The 19,173-nt window shown below is 46.6% G+C and overlaps 1 protein-coding gene across 1 annotated transcript in view; it reads right to left on the reverse strand.

Moving 5' to 3' along the window:
* Positions 1-19,173, reverse strand: part of LOC148524892 (neural-cadherin-like) — a 148,145-nt gene that overhangs the window by 123,721 nt on the left and 5,251 nt on the right. Inside the window, exons 2-4 of the mRNA XM_088471349.1 lie at positions 7,676-7,870; positions 5,599-5,824; positions 4,081-4,285 (exon numbers count right to left, since the gene is read on the reverse strand). Coding sequence (XP_088327475.1) covers positions 4,081-4,285; positions 5,599-5,824; positions 7,676-7,870 — 626 coding nt within the window. The remainder of the gene's footprint in view (positions 1-4,080; positions 4,286-5,598; positions 5,825-7,675; positions 7,871-19,173) is intronic.

A 19,173-nucleotide genomic window follows, 5' to 3' on the forward strand; every position in this document is an offset into this window, starting at 1 on the left:
GACCCCTTGGGAGAGCCAGGCCAGTACCTACAGAGCTGGGCATTTTCAAGCTAATTCCTGAACCGAGAGGGAGGCTACGGTCCTGGGTGAATGGAGTCCAGGTTTTAAGGATATCCATGATTGAGCACAGATGACTTAATTAGTACAGTACCTCAGTCAATTTGATGTAACTATCTGGACTCATGCATGGAACGCCTTAAAATCTGCACTGTAATGGTGGAGTTTGGGACCTCTGCCGTAGAGGATTTCTTCAAGCAAAAAAGAGTTGATTATTACCTATCTTGAGTTCTTTGTAGATAAGTGACATTACCGGATTTACATATCACTGTTGAGAATAATTGCTGGGAGCTGTGGATAGTATTGCAGGAGTGAATATTTATAGGCAAGTATTCTTTTGGAGACATAAATGACTGCTCTTGTGTTATATATTGTGAAGAAAGGACAAAGTGATAAAGATAAAGTGCATTCAGAGTGCAAGAGCAACAAACTAAGGGCCTGATTCAGACCCGCTCGCGAGTGCTGAGCGATCGCAAGCGGGTCGATGTTGGCCTAGTGCGCATGCGCGAGACCCGGATAGCGATGGGCAAGCTGTCGCTCCGGGTCTTGCTACAAAGGGGGCGTGCTGTCGATGTTGAGTGACAGCATGCCCCCTTTGGTGGGCGTGCTGGGGGCGTGGCTGCCCAGACGAAGGCGTTCCCATGGGAACGCCTACTGTCTAGGGCTGGCCCCACTGACATCACAAGTAATGTCAGTGGGTGGACTTCTTGCTCTGTAAGAGCAAGAAGTCCACTGGGACTTGCGGCAACGAGACCCTACCACAAGGGTCTCGTCACAAGTCCGATGGTCGCGATGGTCTTGACCATCGCGACCATCATCCTGGCCGCTCGCACTAGCTGTGGGTGGTCACCCACAGCTATGCGAGCGGCCAGGAGGCCGCTCTAAAAATACAATAGGCGGGCACTGATTCAGAGGGAGTGCTCTGAAAGAGCGTCCGGCTCTGAATCAGGCCCTAAGTTCTGAGATACATTGTTTTACATAAGTTTGCATTTGACATTCAACGTTGAATGCGCAAACAATGTATAAAAAGTAGAAACAACCTGCGTTTAAAACTCTACAGCTACGGTTCTCCTTATAGGCTCACCACAGCCTACAAGAGGGGTAGCCGAACTTGGTCTTCGAGAGCTACCAACAGTTCACATTTTCAAGGTCACCCGGCAGGTGCACAGGTGTAGTTATTACTCACTGACACATTTGAAAAGATCCACAGGTGGAGCTAATTATTTCACTTGTGATTCTGTGAGCAGACCTGTGAAACATGCACTGTTGGTAGCTCTCGAGGACCAGAGCTGACTGCCCTACAATATATACACAATAGATAAAAATATGAAAGACCAGCACATTATGATAGTCCTCTTGTGGGATAAGCCAGTCCCACAATGCAATAATTATGACCAATAATCCATAAGGATATTACAGTTTTGTACCCCAGATAAGTGTTCTTCGATTTATCCAATTGCCTGAGACAAAGGGCCTGATTCTGACCCGGACGCTAAACCGCGAATGCTCGTAATGGGCGATTGTTGTTAGTCTGCGCATGCATCGCAGGGTGCGTGCACGAATCAGTCACTGCGAACAGGAATCGTGCGCTCGTAGCACAAAGACTGAGCGCTACTTTGAGTGACAGATAGTACCATTTGTGGGTGGTGACAGGGGAAGGTGCTTGTGAACGGGGGAGTGGTGCTGCAAACGCAGGCGTGTCTGGGCATCAAACCGGAGTTTTAAAGGTGTGCATAATTAGCATTGAAGCGTCATTGTACACATCACTTGGTTGTATTTCAGCCTGCAGTGATCGCAGTGCTTGCGGTGGGGTAGGGTCTACCTCAAGTGCTGTGTGTAGCCCCAATGGGTCTCGATCAGGGCTGCCATCAGAAATCGTGGGGCCCGGTACTGACAAAGAAGGCAGGGCCCCCCCCGGGGGATGGCACAGAGGTGGGAGGAGCTGTATATAATGTGGGTGGAGCTACACGGGGGGGGGGGGGGTAGCCGTCAATTAGTGCATAACCCAGTTTAAAAATTCTCAAAGTTTGGGGTGGGGAAGACAGGATGGGAATGGGTGGCACAGGGCTGGGTAGGCTGGACTGGGAGGGCACAGGGAAGGTTGGACTGGGGGTGCACAAGGCAGGGAAGGCTGGACCTTAATTGGGGGGCACAGGGCAGAGAAAGTTGGCTGGACTAGGGGGGGGGGCAGGAAAGGCTAGGTACACTAGTGGGGAGGCACAGGGCAGAGAAGGTTGGACTGGGGTGGGGGACAGGGCAGGGAAGACTGGCTGGATTAGGGGGGGCACAGGGCAGGGAAGGGTGGCTAAACTAGGGGAGCATGGGGCAGGGAAGGCTGGCTGGACTAGGGGAGCATGGGGCAGGGAAGGCTGGCTGGAGTAGAGCGTTAGGGCAGGGAAGGCTTGCTAGTTTCTTGCAGTAGGTGGAGCGGAGGGGCACAGGGCAGGGACTCCTCCTACCTTGTTTCTTCAGAGGGCCCAGGCCGGGAGACAGCAGTGCAGAGTATATGAATCAGCAGCCGGGTAGACACAGTGCCGCTGGCGGTAATTGAAATACGACGCTGCCCGCGAGCCAATCACAGCTCGCGGACCGGCAGCCAATCAGGAGCGGCCGCAAAGGCTGCTCCTGATTGGCTGCCGGTCCGCGAGCTGTAATGTCTTGCGGCCGGCACCATATATCAAATACCGCCGGCGGCGCTGTGTTTCCCCGGCTGCTGATTCATATACTCTGCACTGCTGTCTGCCGGGCCCCCGCTCTCTCCGGGCCCGGAAGTCCCCCCCTGACGGCGGCCCTGGTCTCGATGGTTCTGATTAATCATACACTTCCTGGAGATGACGTGTGCTCACTCTGCCGTCGCTCTCTAAGGCATCCTTACACCAGACAGTGCAATCACGGAATTTGCATACTCGGCCCCTTTGGGATGCGAGCGATCGCAGCTTAGCGTCCGGGTCTGAATCGCCCCCAAAGTTCTTAATAATAGAGATCTTCTCACACTGGACAGATCAGTGATTCACAAACTCAATCCTCAGGACCCCAAACGTCCTGTCATGTTGTCTGGGTCACCCAGCAGGTGCACAGGTGCAGTCATTACTCTCTGACACATTTGAAAAATCCACAGGTGGAGCTAATTATTTCACTTGTGATTCTGTGAGAACTGGAAAACATGCACTGTTTGTGGTCCTGCAGACAGAGTTTGAGAACCTGTGTGATAGATGAATTGGATAACCATTCAAACAAAGAGTGGGCCTGATTCAGAGATGTCACACACCACCTTGCTGCATCTGCGTGATCCCAGCGATGTTACTGAGGTCGCAGCCTGGGGTCACCTTCGGAACAATCGGTCGCGATTGTTGTCCCTTCGGCCAGGCTGCGGGAGCTTTAGCTTTCCACAGTCTGACCAGGTCCTAGCAGCTTGCGAGGCCAGGAAGTCTGCGTGCACCCACGCAGACCCTGGTCTCGTCCCTCCCGGAAAATGGGGGTGACAGGCCTCCGTTTCCGGGAACGCTGTCAGGAATCTCCCAGGTTCCGCCTCCCAAACTGAAAGACACTGTGAGCGAAGTCGCAGACGAAGGAGCTGCACATGCGCAGTCCTCCCACCATCGGAGGTGTGCTAATAATAATATTGTGGAAATAAAGAGTGAAGGTAGGACTGTGTTTCATTTTTATTACAGCAGTAATGAGGCCACTGACTGATTATAGACATTTGTGTAAAGTGTGGAATATGTTTGCGCTATATAAATAAAGTATAATATTAATTGGTCAAATTTCTTATCTTTAAATGTTTTTAACTGTTGTCGGTTCATTATTGTAAATTGTTTGTAAGATTAAAAATGAAATGCTTTGAGCATGCAGTTAGTGTGATATTTTTGATACTGTTATCCAGGGGGCTCAGAGTTGGATGGAAATGCGGATGAGCTGTGTTTCCTCATTCCATAAGTTTCTTGCACAGAAAATAGGGTCCTATATTTATTTATTTTGTAACTCCAGTACTGTTAAGGCCCATTTAATGATGGGGTCTGGTACCTCAGTGACACTGCTAAATCCGCTGTCCACCTCCAGAGCCTTCACCAGCAAGTGGTAAAGATGATGTTCACTCTCGTAATCCACAGCATGCGTCAGGCTCAGCTCTCCACTTTTCTGGTTGATGGTAAACAGGCCACTTGGATTCATCAGCAAGGTATAGATGATGGGTTTTCCTTGGAAGGACACAGCTTCTACTACTGCTATCCTGCAGGGCAAAAGGACAACAGTCTGAATTAAAGGTTTGATTTTATGAATGTTTTAAACAGCTGCTCTTTCTTTCAACAACACTAGAATGCCTGCTGAATCTGTCTCCACTATATGAATAGAACACCAATGACAAAGAAAGAGGGAGGCAACAGCTTACATAGATAGTTATACACACGTTCTTATTAAGTAGCTATTTATTATACAAAAGGCTGTTGAGAAAAGTGAAAATTTTGCAGCGTTTAAATACTTTTTTCTATTTAAAAAGTGTAATAAATAGTAATATTGTCCCAACATCTGAGTTTATTACAGGGAGGAGTGAAAACAGTAACGGAAGGGAACAAATAAAAATGATTTCACAGGCCTGTAGCAGAGCACATCAACGGCGTCTACTGGCCTCCACTGCTCCTCAGCACCAGAACATGTGACATCATGGCGTAACGAACAAGAGGCAGGGTGCCAGGCACATACTAAGGACACTCCGCCAAGCACCTCTGCAGGGAGCTGTTCCAAACACCCCACAAACCAGAGAAGGTTGTCCCTAGGCTAGGGCAATGACGGCGCCTTGTACCCTGAGCAGCGGCACTGATCGCACATCGTCGCCGTGGAAGTGGGTTTTGCCCATTGATAAATCATCCTGTAAAGTCTGTAAAATGTGTCAGTAACACACACAGGTGGCATAAAAACATTCATATGTATTCCAACAAAACTGAACATTAAGAGGTCCTGATGCCACTTACATTCTTGCCAGACATCTAATGTGAATGTTACACTAATAGCAAATTTTGAATCACTAAACTAGTCATTGACCATCTGTATGCCAGCCATACCACTCATCTGCATTCCTGGTGGCTTCATGCCATAAATGACCATGGTATGAACAGTTATTTACAGCACAATGATGGGAAGTATCAGAGCAATGTTTCCAATGCTGCCCATAGTATTAGTACCTGTAGCAGTAACTGGACAGGATTTGTGTTTAAGTTTATATTAAGTAACTGGTGCAGTTTCCACACCCAACTGGAAATACTGTGATTAAGCTGTGTGTTATAACTAACTTCACCCATATGAATGTGGATGTATGTTTTTCTCGGCAGGACCCAGCCAGCCGCTGTCACCTACCTCTCTCCAGGGCTTTGTGACTCTCCCCTATAGTGTGAGGCATGTACATAGGGAGTTTCTATATAGTGGGATGAATTGTAGTGTAACGGGGGGCAGGCTCCTCCCACCACTCACAATCGGCATTAAATGTAGCTAGGATATGTATTGTTACTACACAGCTGTAACATCATTATAAGTGGAGTCTGTACTTACTTCTCCCCAACGGCTGTGCTCTCAGGAACAAACAGACTGTAGGTCATATTGGTAAACTGCGGAGGCCGTAATCCAACCAGGATAGAGATAGACGCATGGGGGCTCTTTTTCCCATGTCTGTCAATAGCCTGCACTGTGAGAGCATATTCCTTATTCCAGATCAATGGTAAACCAGTCGTGCTGATAACTCCGGTATCCTTATTAACCTGAAACCGCTGCTCCGCACCTTAATACAATGTAACACGTTAGAATGGTCTTCCATACATGCATTACATAATACAGTAGTTATGGTGACCACACTGTACGAGGACCACAAGGATGTTATGCGACAAGGCTTCCAAACCAAGTGTACACCGATGCCTTGCACGATATTATCGGGGATAAATGTGATTTCAGTCGTCTGTTGTTTCTTATGACAGTCACGCGTTCATCTGTTACTGCGTCATTCTCTATCATCAAGAAAAGTTATTTATTCTGTCATGCCTGTGTATTCTATCTATTGTTACCATAACTGTGTTGTCTGTTTCATAGTATATGTGATGATGATCTCTTGTACTTTAATGCTTTATACGTATGTTAATGTGTTCACTCCCCGTCCTACATGGGCGATGACATCTGTTGCCCTGTTTTATTGTATGACAATCATGCCATAAAAAATTTAAAAAATTCAAAAAGGAAGGTTATTGTAATATATGTCATTTGTATGTAACATGGAGATGGTGTCATGCATATTGAACATGTTTTTATATGAGTTATTGTTATTGCCCTGGCCTGTGATATGACACATGGATGCTCTCTGGATTTGACTGTATTCAGGAGAACATAGTGACGCAGTGTTGAGACCCTCAGCCATGAACAAATACAACTCTGCCTAATCATACAGGGGCCAGATTCAGGTCCGGGCGGTATAGCACAGTCGCAATATATATCATCCAGCATAAATTAAAATTCTGCAGGAGGCATCTATAGGAAGTAGATACCTCCTGATAGCAATAGCGATCCGTGTGCAGTTTACGTAGACAATGGCAGCAGCACAGTCCAGTTTGAGTAAGCTTCAGCATGTCCTGGTGTATGCAGATTTCCTGGCCTTGGCTCTCCTGGAAAATGAGGGTGACACGCCCTTGTTTCTGGCAACACTGGGGGTCATTCAGACCCGCTCGCGAGCGCAGGATGCTCGCAAGCGGGTCGATGTTCCCCCACTGCGCATGCGCACGACGGAGGGAGCTCCGTCGTGCGCATGCGCGAGACCTGGCGAGCGACGGGCTCTCCATCGCTCCGGGTCTCGCACCAAAGGGGGCTTGCTGTCGATGTTGATTGACAGGACGCCCCCTTTGGTGGGCGTGCCTGCCAGACGGAGGCGTTCCCATGGGAACGCCTACCGTCTGAAGCCGGCCCCACTGACATCACTAGTGATGTCAGTGGGAGTGATTTTGGCTCTGATAGAGCCAAAATCACTCCAGGGCTTGCGGCAGCGAGACCCTACCACAGGGTCTCCGTCGCAAGCCCGATGGTCAAGACCATCGCGACAATCATCATGGACGCTCGCTATAGCTGTGGGTGGTAACCCACAGCTATACGAACGTCCATGAGGCCGCTCCAAAAACAGGTAGGAGGGCCCTGATTCATAGCGAGCGCTCTGGTCAGAGCGTTCAGCTCTGAATCAGGCCCACTGTGCAGGCATGCCCTCCCCACCCACCCCCAAATGCCACAGCATGTCAATCATGCTGAGGCTTTGGGGATCTGTGTGCGAGATCGCAGGACGCGCCCTGCACATGCACATGATAATCGGAAAACTGCATTTGTAACCACAACTGTGTCCGGACTGGAATCAGGCCTTAAATACATAGATAAATGGCATAGAATGAAATATGAGAGAAACTGGTATATATTTAGTATAAAGCACTGTTGGACATGTAGACGCCATTAATTTGAAGTCATTGGGAGAAGAAAGCCACCTTTAAGGATAACAAAGTCAGTCGATTTACATAGAACATCAATATTTGTATTTATTTAATATAAATGTAACATATTTTTTAATGCCGCACATTAGCAATATTATTGAAGAGATTGCGTTTACCTTCCATGAGGTAGTAAGATATTCCACCCCCAGAGCTCTCCTCATTGTAGTAATGGGCCAGCAAATGGTATACAAAAGTGCCTCTTGGTGCTTCAGGGTCCACACAAGCCAGGTACGGAAACGGGTACATGGTCCACTCCAAGCTCTCCTCCCGTGGAACAACAATTGTTATGTGGCACAAGTACCAGTCACTGTCTGCAGACAAGTGAAGAAGATGTAAGATGTCCCATCCATATTATATCAATCGCTCTGGGCTCTATCTGTGGTAATGGTCTTGAATGCAATGGGCAAACAGAACAAAGTCTATGACTAAAAACACAACTTCCTATGCAAAGTAACAAATAACATTATATCACCACTCAGCCAAGACTACAGCCATGGAAAGATGGTCACTTTAATTACACACACAAGTTAAATCAGTAATTAAATAAAGCATAACTATGGCAGCTGGCTTTGGTGGTGTGCCATTTTCGTGGCTGTGGACAATGGCATGGGTGTGGTATAAAAAAAATCGACAATATGAAGGTCGACACCAAATGGTCGATAGCGCTAAAAGTCGAATGGGTTAAAAGGTCCTCAACCTAACTTTCCCCTAATGCCTAACCTTCCCGCTGGTGTCTAACCCTAACCCTCCCCCTGGTGCCTAACCCTCCCCGTAGTGCCTAACTCTAACCGTCCCCTCCAGCAGCATAACCCAAACCCTACCCCAAGTGCACGGTCAACATTGGGAAAAGCTTATCTGTGTTAAAATGTCGACCATTTGAACCTGTCAACATTTGAACAAAGATAACCTTTTGCCACTGTCGACCTTTTGTCCCTGTCAACCTACTGCATGCGTACCATCTGGTGTCAACCTATATATTGTCACAAACACAAGAAGAAATGGTGTACTCAGAGCTCTGTATTAACTTTACAGACCACTAAGCCAAATAGCTGCTAACACAGTGGGGTATACTCCCCACAAATAGAAACATACAAAAGGAAAAATGTGAAGAGCTTGCCCTGAGTTTAGTAGATGAGTCAATGAACACATTTCTCAATAGTAATCAATACAATCATAAATCAGTTGTATAGATCACGACTATAACATCCATAAATAACACTCTGCATGGTGCAACAGAGAGAAAAAAACTGTACACAAATCTCTAAATGTAAAATGGATTAAATAAGCAATACACTATATCAGGTAAATCACATAGCGAAAGTATGCAAATCCACGATCAATGCCTCTATCAGGTAAATCACATAGCGAAAGTATGCAAATCCGCGATCAATGCCCTCTATCAGGTAAATTGCAACACTGTATTCTTTCACTTCTAGCATTTATTCATTTCTGCAGTCCCCGTGATACAATGTATTTCTCCGGGTATAGCAACCCCTGGTTTCATCAGAAGGTAAGACATCACCACACCAACACTGGATCTTTCACTGGCTGCTCCTCCTTTCACTTCCTATAGGAACACGGGGCCCAATTCATACCGCTCGCTAGGTTGCGTTCGCACGCAGCCAGTCGGTTTTTGCAATCTGCGCATGCGTATGAATCGCAGTGTGTGCATGCTAACTAGTCCAGGCGATTGGAAAGCGTTCGCTCGCTGCGCATAAACAGCTCGCTAGCTAGAGTGACAGGACAAGACGTTTGTGGGTGGTGACAGGGGATTGTCCATGAAAACGGGGGAGTGGTGGTGCGAACGCAGGCGTACCTGAGCGTCTCAACGCCGTTTCAGAGACGTGCATGATTAAGACGCAGTATCATAGTACATGTCACATGGATGAAAATCACACTGAATCACTTGCTGTGCTTGTGGTAGGGTATGGTCAGCCTCAAGTGCTCGACCGCTTCCGATGGTACTCGATGTTACCGATGGATGCATACACTTCCTGGACCTGAAGGGGGACAGTGGGCGTCTTAAGACAGGCTGGTGTGCATCTGCATACACAGAGCAATCGCACGCTTAGACATAGTGGGCGTGCTATTGCTTTGCTGTGTGATCGCAGATTTGCATACTTTCGCTGCGTGCGAACGCATCTAGCGAGCGGGTCTGAATCGAGCCCACTTTTCCCAATTAAAAGGATATTCAGCTTCACTCCCTCACTGAAGAATATCTATCTATAAATACCATATAAACAAATACATCGTATCAGAGGGGACTGCAGAAATGAATAAATGCTAGAAGTGAAAGAATACATTGTTGCAATTTACCTGAGAGTGTATTGCTTATTTAATCCATTTTACATTTAGAGATTTGTGTACAGTTTTTTTCTCTCTGTTGCACCATGCAGAGTGTTATTTATGGATGTTCTAGTCGTGATTTATACAACTGATTTATGATTGTATTGATTGCTATTGAGACCTATTAATAAATGTGTTAATTGACTCATCTACTAAACTCAGGGTAAGCTCTTCACATTTTTCCTTTTCTATTTATTGTCAGTCTTCTATCCAGATACCCAATGACACACCTAGAAGTTAAGTACCATTATTTAAAATATAACATTTGAGTAATATAAATAAATAGTAATGTATATTTAAAATTAAAAAAAAGTGTAGGATTAAGGTAACAAGACCTCTCACATGTGTAATGTTCTTTATTTCATTATAATTTCCCATCAGGCCAATGCAGGTAGACCACTGCTTCCCCTCACGGTCATAAGACTGCACCTCATATCAGTCACACAGTCCCAATATCAGGTGTAAGATGACGGGACTGGCGGAAACATGGTCAAACATTGAGGTGCGTAGTGTGATCGGATTTCTGCGTCTAAAGGGCACATCAGCAGCTGAAAATCATCGCCAACTTGTCGATGGTGATAATGTCATGTCATGGAAACAGATTTTCGTTTGGTGCACTGCCTTTGATACTGGCATTATAGATGTTCAAGAAGATCAGCGATGCAGTCGGCCGGCCAAGCATGTCTACCACAGAGGACAAATTGTGCCGAATTGAACGTCTGATTCAGGAGGACAGACGCATTCATGTTAGTGATATTGCTGACGAACTGAACATCTTAGTGGGTACTGTGCCCAACATTGTTCATGAGCAATCTGGGTACAGGAAAAAGTAATCACGCTGGGTACCGAAGCAACTCACAGACATTCACAAAACCAATAGGATGGGATTGTCTCTTGAGCACTTGACATGGTACCATGAGTAGGGAGGGCAGTTCCTGCAGCGTATTGTTACACTGGAGATGAAGCAAGTATCCATGACATCGTCCTCACCTTCAAAGACATTTAAAACAACTCCATCAGCAATGAAGGTCATGGCGTCCGTGTTTTGGGACCACAAGGGCGTGCTTCTTGTTGATTTCCTCACCAAGTTGCAATCGGATCCCTCCCAGCACTCCCCGCGGCACGTGCGGCACTTGATGCAAGCGCAGAAGGACTTCTGTGTCATAACCCCAGAAGTCCTTCTATTGCAAAGGACAGCTCTTACCGGGAGAGCTGTCCTATTTGATTTTTTTCCATGCATACCAGTGTTATTTACGACGGCATGCATGCGATGATTAGCGGGATCCATTGCATGCATGCCCCTAATGAGATCTGTGATTACTGCTCTCATAGCCATTGCTGATGCCGACAGCCGGCGTACCGACTGTTTTTTCCTGGCGAGGGTGAAATGCCTGGCGTATAGATGTAGACGCCGCTCATTTCCCCAACGCCGGGAGACCGGCTCCTGGCATCCCGATCGAAGGGATGCCGGGCGCCGTGAGCGGACTGCCGCGGGGGGAGAGGGTTAGGTTTAGGGCACCCGGGGGGGACTTAGGGTTAGGCTAGAGGGAGGGAGGGTTAGGGTTAGGCTAGGGGGAGGGAGGTTTAGGGTTAGGCTAGGAGGAGGGAGGGTTAGGGTTAGGCACCGATGGGGGGTACTTAGGTTAGGCACCCCCTGGGGGACTTAGGTTTAGACAGCGGGGAAGGAGTGGGTTGGGGTTAGGCACTTAGAGGGGGAATTAGGTTTAGGCACTTGGGGGGGAGATTAGGGTTAGGCACCCCTAAGGAGGGTTAGGGTTAGGGGGTTAGGTTAGGTTAGTTTTTACTTACCTTAGGGACGATCAGGATTTCCAGCGCTGTCTAGCTTCCGCTGCCGGGATCTCTGCTTCTGTCGGCCTGCCGCTGCCGGGAATCGAACTGCCAGAGGGCCGGCAGTATTTCATACCGATTCCCTATTATCCCTGTGCATACTGTTACTCTGAATACAGCTGTTCAACTCAGTGTACACCGCTGTTACCATAATATACCCAGCAGCCTGGTTATGGACATCTGTGTGGACTAACCTCCATTTCACATTCCGCTGACACCTATTGTCACCAAGCTGCAGGTTACACTAACAGAAAAGGGAAACTAGAAATGATAAATGCAAAAGTAACAAATGCTAAATTAAACAGAGAAAATTTAATTAAAAAAAAGGACAACACAAACCCCACAGACTTCTATAGGTTCTTAATACAGCTCTAGGTAGAAAAAAAGAAAAACACAAGACCAGCTCTAACTGTATAGTATTGTTTTTCTAATTAGATCAATGGGAAAAACACACTGAGGTTTCATTTGAGCCCTTTAAATGTGTTGTGCTCTATAGGGCCCATGACATATTGGCACCTGTATGTGAAAAAGGGCCGACAAAAGCGGCCGGACAGGGCAAATCTAGTTTAATCCCATGAAGCCCGAGCAGTCACCAAGAGAGTAGGATTAAAGACGCCCTATTCATTTAGGAAGGGTCTGTTCTTCTTTTCAGCAGAGAATGAGCAGGCTGCGTCCTGGAGGATCCTGGGATTAGTGAGCTCCGGGAGTTTAATATGAGACACTTTCAGGAACTGTTTAATCTCTTAGGCATGGCTGCATTTTTCCTTTAGAGTGACCGCTAAAGCCTGTCCGCACTCCACTTGCTGCCTTTTCCTGGCAATGGATCTTACTGAAAGCGTAATTAAAAATATGCTTAGATTCCATGTGTGAACTAAGCCACATTCTGATGTTTATTCATGTTCATATGTTCACAATAGAATTCATCAGATCAGTTATTGCCTCAAGATCTGAGGGATTCTGCTAGACTTCTATCTATTCACATTACTTCACCTCATTTACGTTCTTATTTATCAGCTCCCTGGCCCCAGAGCTTGCACTTACCTGCTTGCTCACCAAGAACCCCTGTAAAAAATTAGGTGAAAGTTCTTTTTCTTTCCTTTTTATTCATGGCCACAAAGATTACAGACAGCAAGGCATTGTGGGCCTGATTCAAACCAGTTTGCTAGGCTGCGTTCGCATGCAGCCGTCAGCAGCCAAAGTATGCAAATCCCGCGATCGCTAGCAAGACATTAGCACGTCCACTATGTCCTGCCGTGCGATCGCGGTATGTATTTAGATGCCCACCAGCCTCACACAAGATGCCCACTTTCCCTTAGTAACACACGGCATCTCCAGGAAGTGTATGGCACAATCGGTAACATCGGACCCATACACAGCACTTGTGGCTGACCATACCCTACTGCAAGCACTGCGAGTGCTGCTGTGTGTAATTCAGCCATGTGACGTGTATGCTGAAGATGCGCCTTAATTATGCACGCCCCTGAAACGGCGTTCCTACGCACAGACACACCTGCTTTCGCACCACCACACCCCCATTACCATCGACTGAGATTGTTAGCCATTGCGCATAAGTCGCATTGCGCATGTGCTGCGATCGCGCACACACAGAGGAGAGGGAGTGGTCGGAGAAAGGCAGCCATTTGAATGCTGTTGCATGGGCGTGCATAAATTAGCCACTGCGATTGCATACACAGCTTGAGTACTCACTGCGTGCGACGAGACTTGCCGTTTCTACGAGCCAATGTACGTCGATGGTACCGATGTTTATGCAGGAGTGCGAGGTTGGATGCAGCTGCGATCGTGCTTGTGATAAATACTGATTCAGCCCCATATTGTAGAGGGGATTTAGGATTGTTTATTTGTCGCAAAGGAATTAGTATAACATGCCAGATAAAGCATAACCATGGATGGTGCAGGCCACTCGTATCGGACCTGTCGTTTGCCTTTTTACACAGACTGCATACTTTTATCTCACTTTTACGTCTTCTTCTTATAGTGGACGGGATGCACAATGCATTGCAATTTGCATGCGATGCATCCCGCCACTCATTGCATGCATGCCGGCGTTACTTGCGCAGTTATGCATGCAGATAACCGCAAAGGACAGCTCTCCCGATAAGAGCTATCCTTTGTGACAGCGGGACTTCTGGGTTTATGACCGAGAAGTCCCTGTGGCGTCCCTCTGTGCATGCGCAGAAGGACCCATGCGCCACAATGGGTGCTGGGAGTGATCCGATTGGATCCCTCTCGGGGGGTGTTGCGAATAAAAAACGATCCATTTAAAGAAGGCATTGCCCACTGCATCCAAGCCCCGGGATCTATTGCATTCCGGAGCTTGGTACATATGAGAAATGCGGTCACACCTCCGAAAACTGCATTTTCGGGGGTTTGACCGCATTTCTGACATCGATGCATCCCACCCAGTGTACTAGATGCTTAAGTTAGGCACACACTGGAGCGACGGGCCTTCGTTCCGACATCAGAACGAATGTCCGTCAACAGTGATTCTGTGTCCACACTGGACAACTTTAATGAACAACCTATGGATCACCATTACGTCATTCATTAATAATGCACTGTCCGGTAGCGTTATTGCTAGGTTTAATGTGCAGCACCATCGCTAGAGACAGCGGGAGTGCGCAAAATGCGTACACACTGAGCGATGTAGGTGATATGTCGTTATGAAATGGCATATCGGCCCGACATCGCTCCAGTGTGTACCCAGTTTAAGGATTAGAATTTTTGTAGCAAACAAATTGGCATTAAGTTGCAGATTAAGCGTAACGATGCATAGCGCGGGCCACTTGGTTCAGACCTCTGTCTTTTGCACTTTTACCCTAGATTGTGTACTTTGGGGGTCATTCAGACCCGATCGCGAGCGGCAGTACGCTCGCATGCGCGTGACGAAGGGAGCTCCGTCGTGCGCATGCGCGAGACCCGGGGAGCGACGGGCTTTCCATCGCTCCGGGTCTTTAACCAAAGGGGGCGTGCTGTCGATGTTGATTGACAGCACGCCCCCTTTGGTGGGTGGGCGTGCCGGGGGCGTGCCTGCCAGACAGAGGCGTTCCCATGGGAACGCCTAACGTCTGAAGCCGGCCCCACTGACATCACTAGTGATGTCAGTGGGAGTGATTTTGGCTCTGATAGAGCCAAAATCACTCCAGGGCTTGTGGCAGGGAGACCCTACCGCAGGGTCTCCGTCGCAAGTCCGATGGCCTCTCGCATATGCTGTGGGTGGTCATCCACAGCTTTACGAGCGGCCAGGAGGCCGCTCCATTTTCATGGAGGAGGGCCCTGATTCAGAGCGAGCGCTCTGGTCAGAGTGTTCAGCTCTGAATCAGGCCCTTTGTCCTGTTGGGCATCCACTATACAATTTTCAGTCAGATATCTGTCCAATCTGGTTGGTTGGAATGAAAACCTGGTAATGTATGAGAGTAAATGACAGTCGATCATATGGTTTTAAACACTGAAAAAAAAATTGTTCAAATTGGTTACATTTGTGTTTTTTTTAACCATTTTATCTGAACAACCATTTTTGCCTATTTTCCAGTGTTTGTGAGCAAATGGAAGATTTTCTGTTCAACCATCCAACTAGTTGATTGGTTGGAATGAAAATCTGGTAAGGTATGAAAGCAAATGACAATTTCTCTCAAACGTCAAAAAATGGACAAAATCTGTTGTTTGAACAAATTGTTTAGATCAAACATTTAACAAACTTGTCTGACGACCATTTTCTGGCATTTAGGAGCAAATTGCTGATCATCAGTTACTCCCATACGTTACCAGATTTTCATTCCAATCAACTAGTTGGATGGTTGGACAGAAAATCTTTATGTGTGTACGCACCATTAGTTTGCCTATAGTGTACTAGGTACTTAGGATTAGTGTTTTAGTGTGGCTATTTCACAAAGTCCGTGGTCTGCTAAACAGGGCTATTTGGTGCGACTGAGGATAGGTGTATGGACACATCCGTAGTTTCATGTGCCCCTCGGATTAACTGCCGCCTAGGGCATTGCCGATATCTTGGGTGCATAAAGTGGTTGCAATAATTTCCCAAATAGCTGATTTAAAGCTACATGACAATTACAGTATAAACTTCATTGTATAAAATGATCCCTATACTTTTACTCCCTACGGTTGTAGAGTACAGAAAACACTGATAATACTGCAGTATTATCTGACAATTTTTTTGCTCAGACACAAGTCATCATACCCCATCAGTATTCTTATATAAGGTGTGGGATATAAAGGGGGGAATTACATTTTTCTTTTCTGTGAATCATACCAACACCCCTCCCAATTCCAAAAAGAAACAAGTCACCAGTCAAGATCCTCTCATTGCAAAGCTACAAAAACGAATCGTCTAAAATAATTAACGTATGTTTATTTATCATATATTATATTGTACAAATTGGAGTTAATGTTTAAAGTAAATAAAAATAAAATACATGTAGCCAAGTTCTGTAATAGTGCAGGGCTAGGCAACGTGTAGCACGTGTAGTACTACAGCTGCTGTGGAACTGCAAATCTCTGCACGCCCTGCCATAGTTTTACAGTTAGGGCTTGCTAAAACTGTGGCAGGGCATTCTGGCATATGTAGTTCCACAGCAGCTGGAGTGCCACACGTCGCCTACCCTTGTAATAGGGGATACAAAACTGAACCATCTGGGCTAGTTCCACACAAAATAAAATGCTCTAATCACTGATGGTATTACTAGCCTCAGACATACTTGAATACACTCCTGGAAGTGGCGGGAGGCTCCCGATTTTTCGGGTAGCCCCCGCACTCCTGGAAGTGTAGGCACTTCTCCCGCATCCCGCCCACATACCTCCCAACATGACCCTCTCCAGGAGGGACACAAGGTTCTGGTCCTGGACTTCCCTGGTAAGAGGTTGGGCTGCAGCACAGTTCAAAATTCAAATAGGGGAGTCACACCAACTGTCATTTCACACGCTGCCAAACATCACTGGCTGGGACTCAGTGGCAGTTGGTGTGACTCCCCTATTTGAATTTTGGACTGTACTGCAGCCCCACCTCTGGAGCCGCCACCAATCATAAATTACCAGGGAAGTCCAGGACCAGAGCATTGTGTCCCTCCTGGAGAGGGTCATGTTGGGAGGTATGCGCCCACTTCCTACTGAAGTGGGCAGAGTGGGGAGAAACTTACCTGGAATCCACGGTACGTTGTTAGGGGGAGGGGCGTAGTGACTCATTTCTATGATAATCAGGTCATTTGGCCCCGCCCCCTATTAAAATATGCACAATTTGTGGGATTTCGTTGTGAGGAGCGGGGCCTAATTACCCGGATGGTCCGCCCCCGCCCCCATCACTGCTCGACTGGTGACTCTCCCCAGGCTTCTCCCAGGGAGAACAGATCATAAATGGGTAAGTATGACCTCAGATACAGTGTAACTCCTAGTAACCAAACACATTCTGTCATTGGCTAGTACAGTATGGTTGCTATGGGTTACAAATCCTTTTTCTTAGCACCAGGTCATACTTTTTTTTCTCAATGTCACACTAGACAGTGTGCAAGATCAAATAACTGTATATAAACCAATCAGATACTGTCAGGCAGGGGAAAACCTACTCCCTAAAATGAGAATATTAAAGTTTTTCCTTCTTGAAAAAAAAAAGAAAATCAAAGTAATGACAGTGCTAATATTTTGAAGCAACAGTCATCCCTCAGATGGTTGTACTGTAATTGTTTTGAAGATAAACACGTATCTGTACAACCTAAACTGCTGCAAGATGACTATTAATATGATATGATAGAGATAAATAAAACAAATACTAGTTCTATGATAACTGATTTTATTTAGTACAACTTATAACCCAAATAATAATGTCCTCAGGGTGCAGGTCAGGTAACAGGCCCCGTATGAACTTTCAGATATTTTGCAATTTAATATATCCACAAACTGTGCACATGTAAAGAAAATGTGAGACGTAATTAATGTGACTTATCACTAAAGATGTACAGAGATTGAATTTAGTGGTATATTTACTAAAGTGAGAGTTTTTAGAAATTGAGTTGTTGCCCATAGCAACCAATCAGATTCTACTTATCATTTAACTAGTACCTTCTAGAAGATAATAGCGAAAATCTGATTGGTTGCTATGGGCAACATCTCCACTTCTAAATACTCTCACTTTAGTAAATATATCCCGTAATGTGTTCTAACAGGGAATAGGACGGTAAGTATAACCGACACAGACTCCTGCTAATACACACCCACACAGGGCAATGCATTTGTGCTTTTGAATCAGAAGAGTACTAGCTTCAGTAACATGGATATAGGGCATCGGTATGAAATACCGATAGTCGGGAACCTGGCGGTCAGAATCCTGACACCGGGATCCCGACAGGGTAAACATACCGACACCTGTTGGCCGGTATGCTAGCCCTCCTCCTCGCCCTACCCTAACCCTCCTTCTTTGGTGGCTAACCCTAACCTCTCCCCCTAGTGCCTGAAGATAACCTGCCCCTCCCCGCCCCCTAAACTTAACCCTCCCCCTTAGTGCCTAACCCTATCCTCTAAACTGTCCCCCCAACTCCGCTACTTACTTCAGAATCCTGTCGGTCGGGATACTGGCATCAGGATTCTGACCGGCGTCGGTATCCCGGCTCTGTTAATGTAAGTGTCGGCACCCCAACTGCCGGGGTGCCGAATGCATCCCGGATACAGTAATTGGGTCGACATTTACAATGTCGTCACAATGTCGTCACCACAAATGTCAACATTCTGAGAATGTCGATATTAAAAATAGGCTGCAGGGTGAGATTAGGGTTAGGCTCCAGGGAGGGGGGGTTACTGTTAGCACTAGAGGGAGAGTTAGGATTAAGAGTAGGGATTAGTGCTAGGGATAGGGGAAGAATACTTAAGGGAACGCAGGAGGATCACAGGTCTGCCCCGGAAGTGACAGTCACATGACCACGCCCCACAGAATCCATGACGGGGCCAAATTTTAGCTCCAGTCCATCCCTGAGTGAGAGTTATGCTGGGTACACACTGACAGATTTGACAAATGATACTAGCGACTAGACAATATTTGGAGCTTAAAAAACGATCCTGAGGACATCTGACTTTGAGCGTACCCACAATAATCGTTCCATTCAAAACAATCGCCTGTTCTTAAAATCCTCGATATCTTGTCTCCATACACAGAAAATTGTGCCTCCACGGTGGGCTGGACTGGATGAAGCTACAGAGGGGCCATAATATTTGCCATTACAGTATTGCTCTTTGTATTGTGTAGGAGTGCGGTGTATATATAATAACTGCTGCACTATACAATTGACAGTGTATATACCTTCAAGAATGGATCTTGAAAGTCCAGCTTTTGCTGCCTAGAGTGACAGTACACGAGCTTGTCAGCTATAGTGCCTACACGGGTACCGCCTAATGTACAGTTCAC

Source organism: Taudactylus pleione, unplaced genomic scaffold, assembly GCF_031769625.1.
Source record: "Taudactylus pleione unplaced genomic scaffold, aTauple2 ptg000114l, whole genome shotgun sequence".
Taxonomy (NCBI): domain Eukaryota; kingdom Metazoa; phylum Chordata; class Amphibia; order Anura; family Myobatrachidae; genus Taudactylus; species Taudactylus pleione.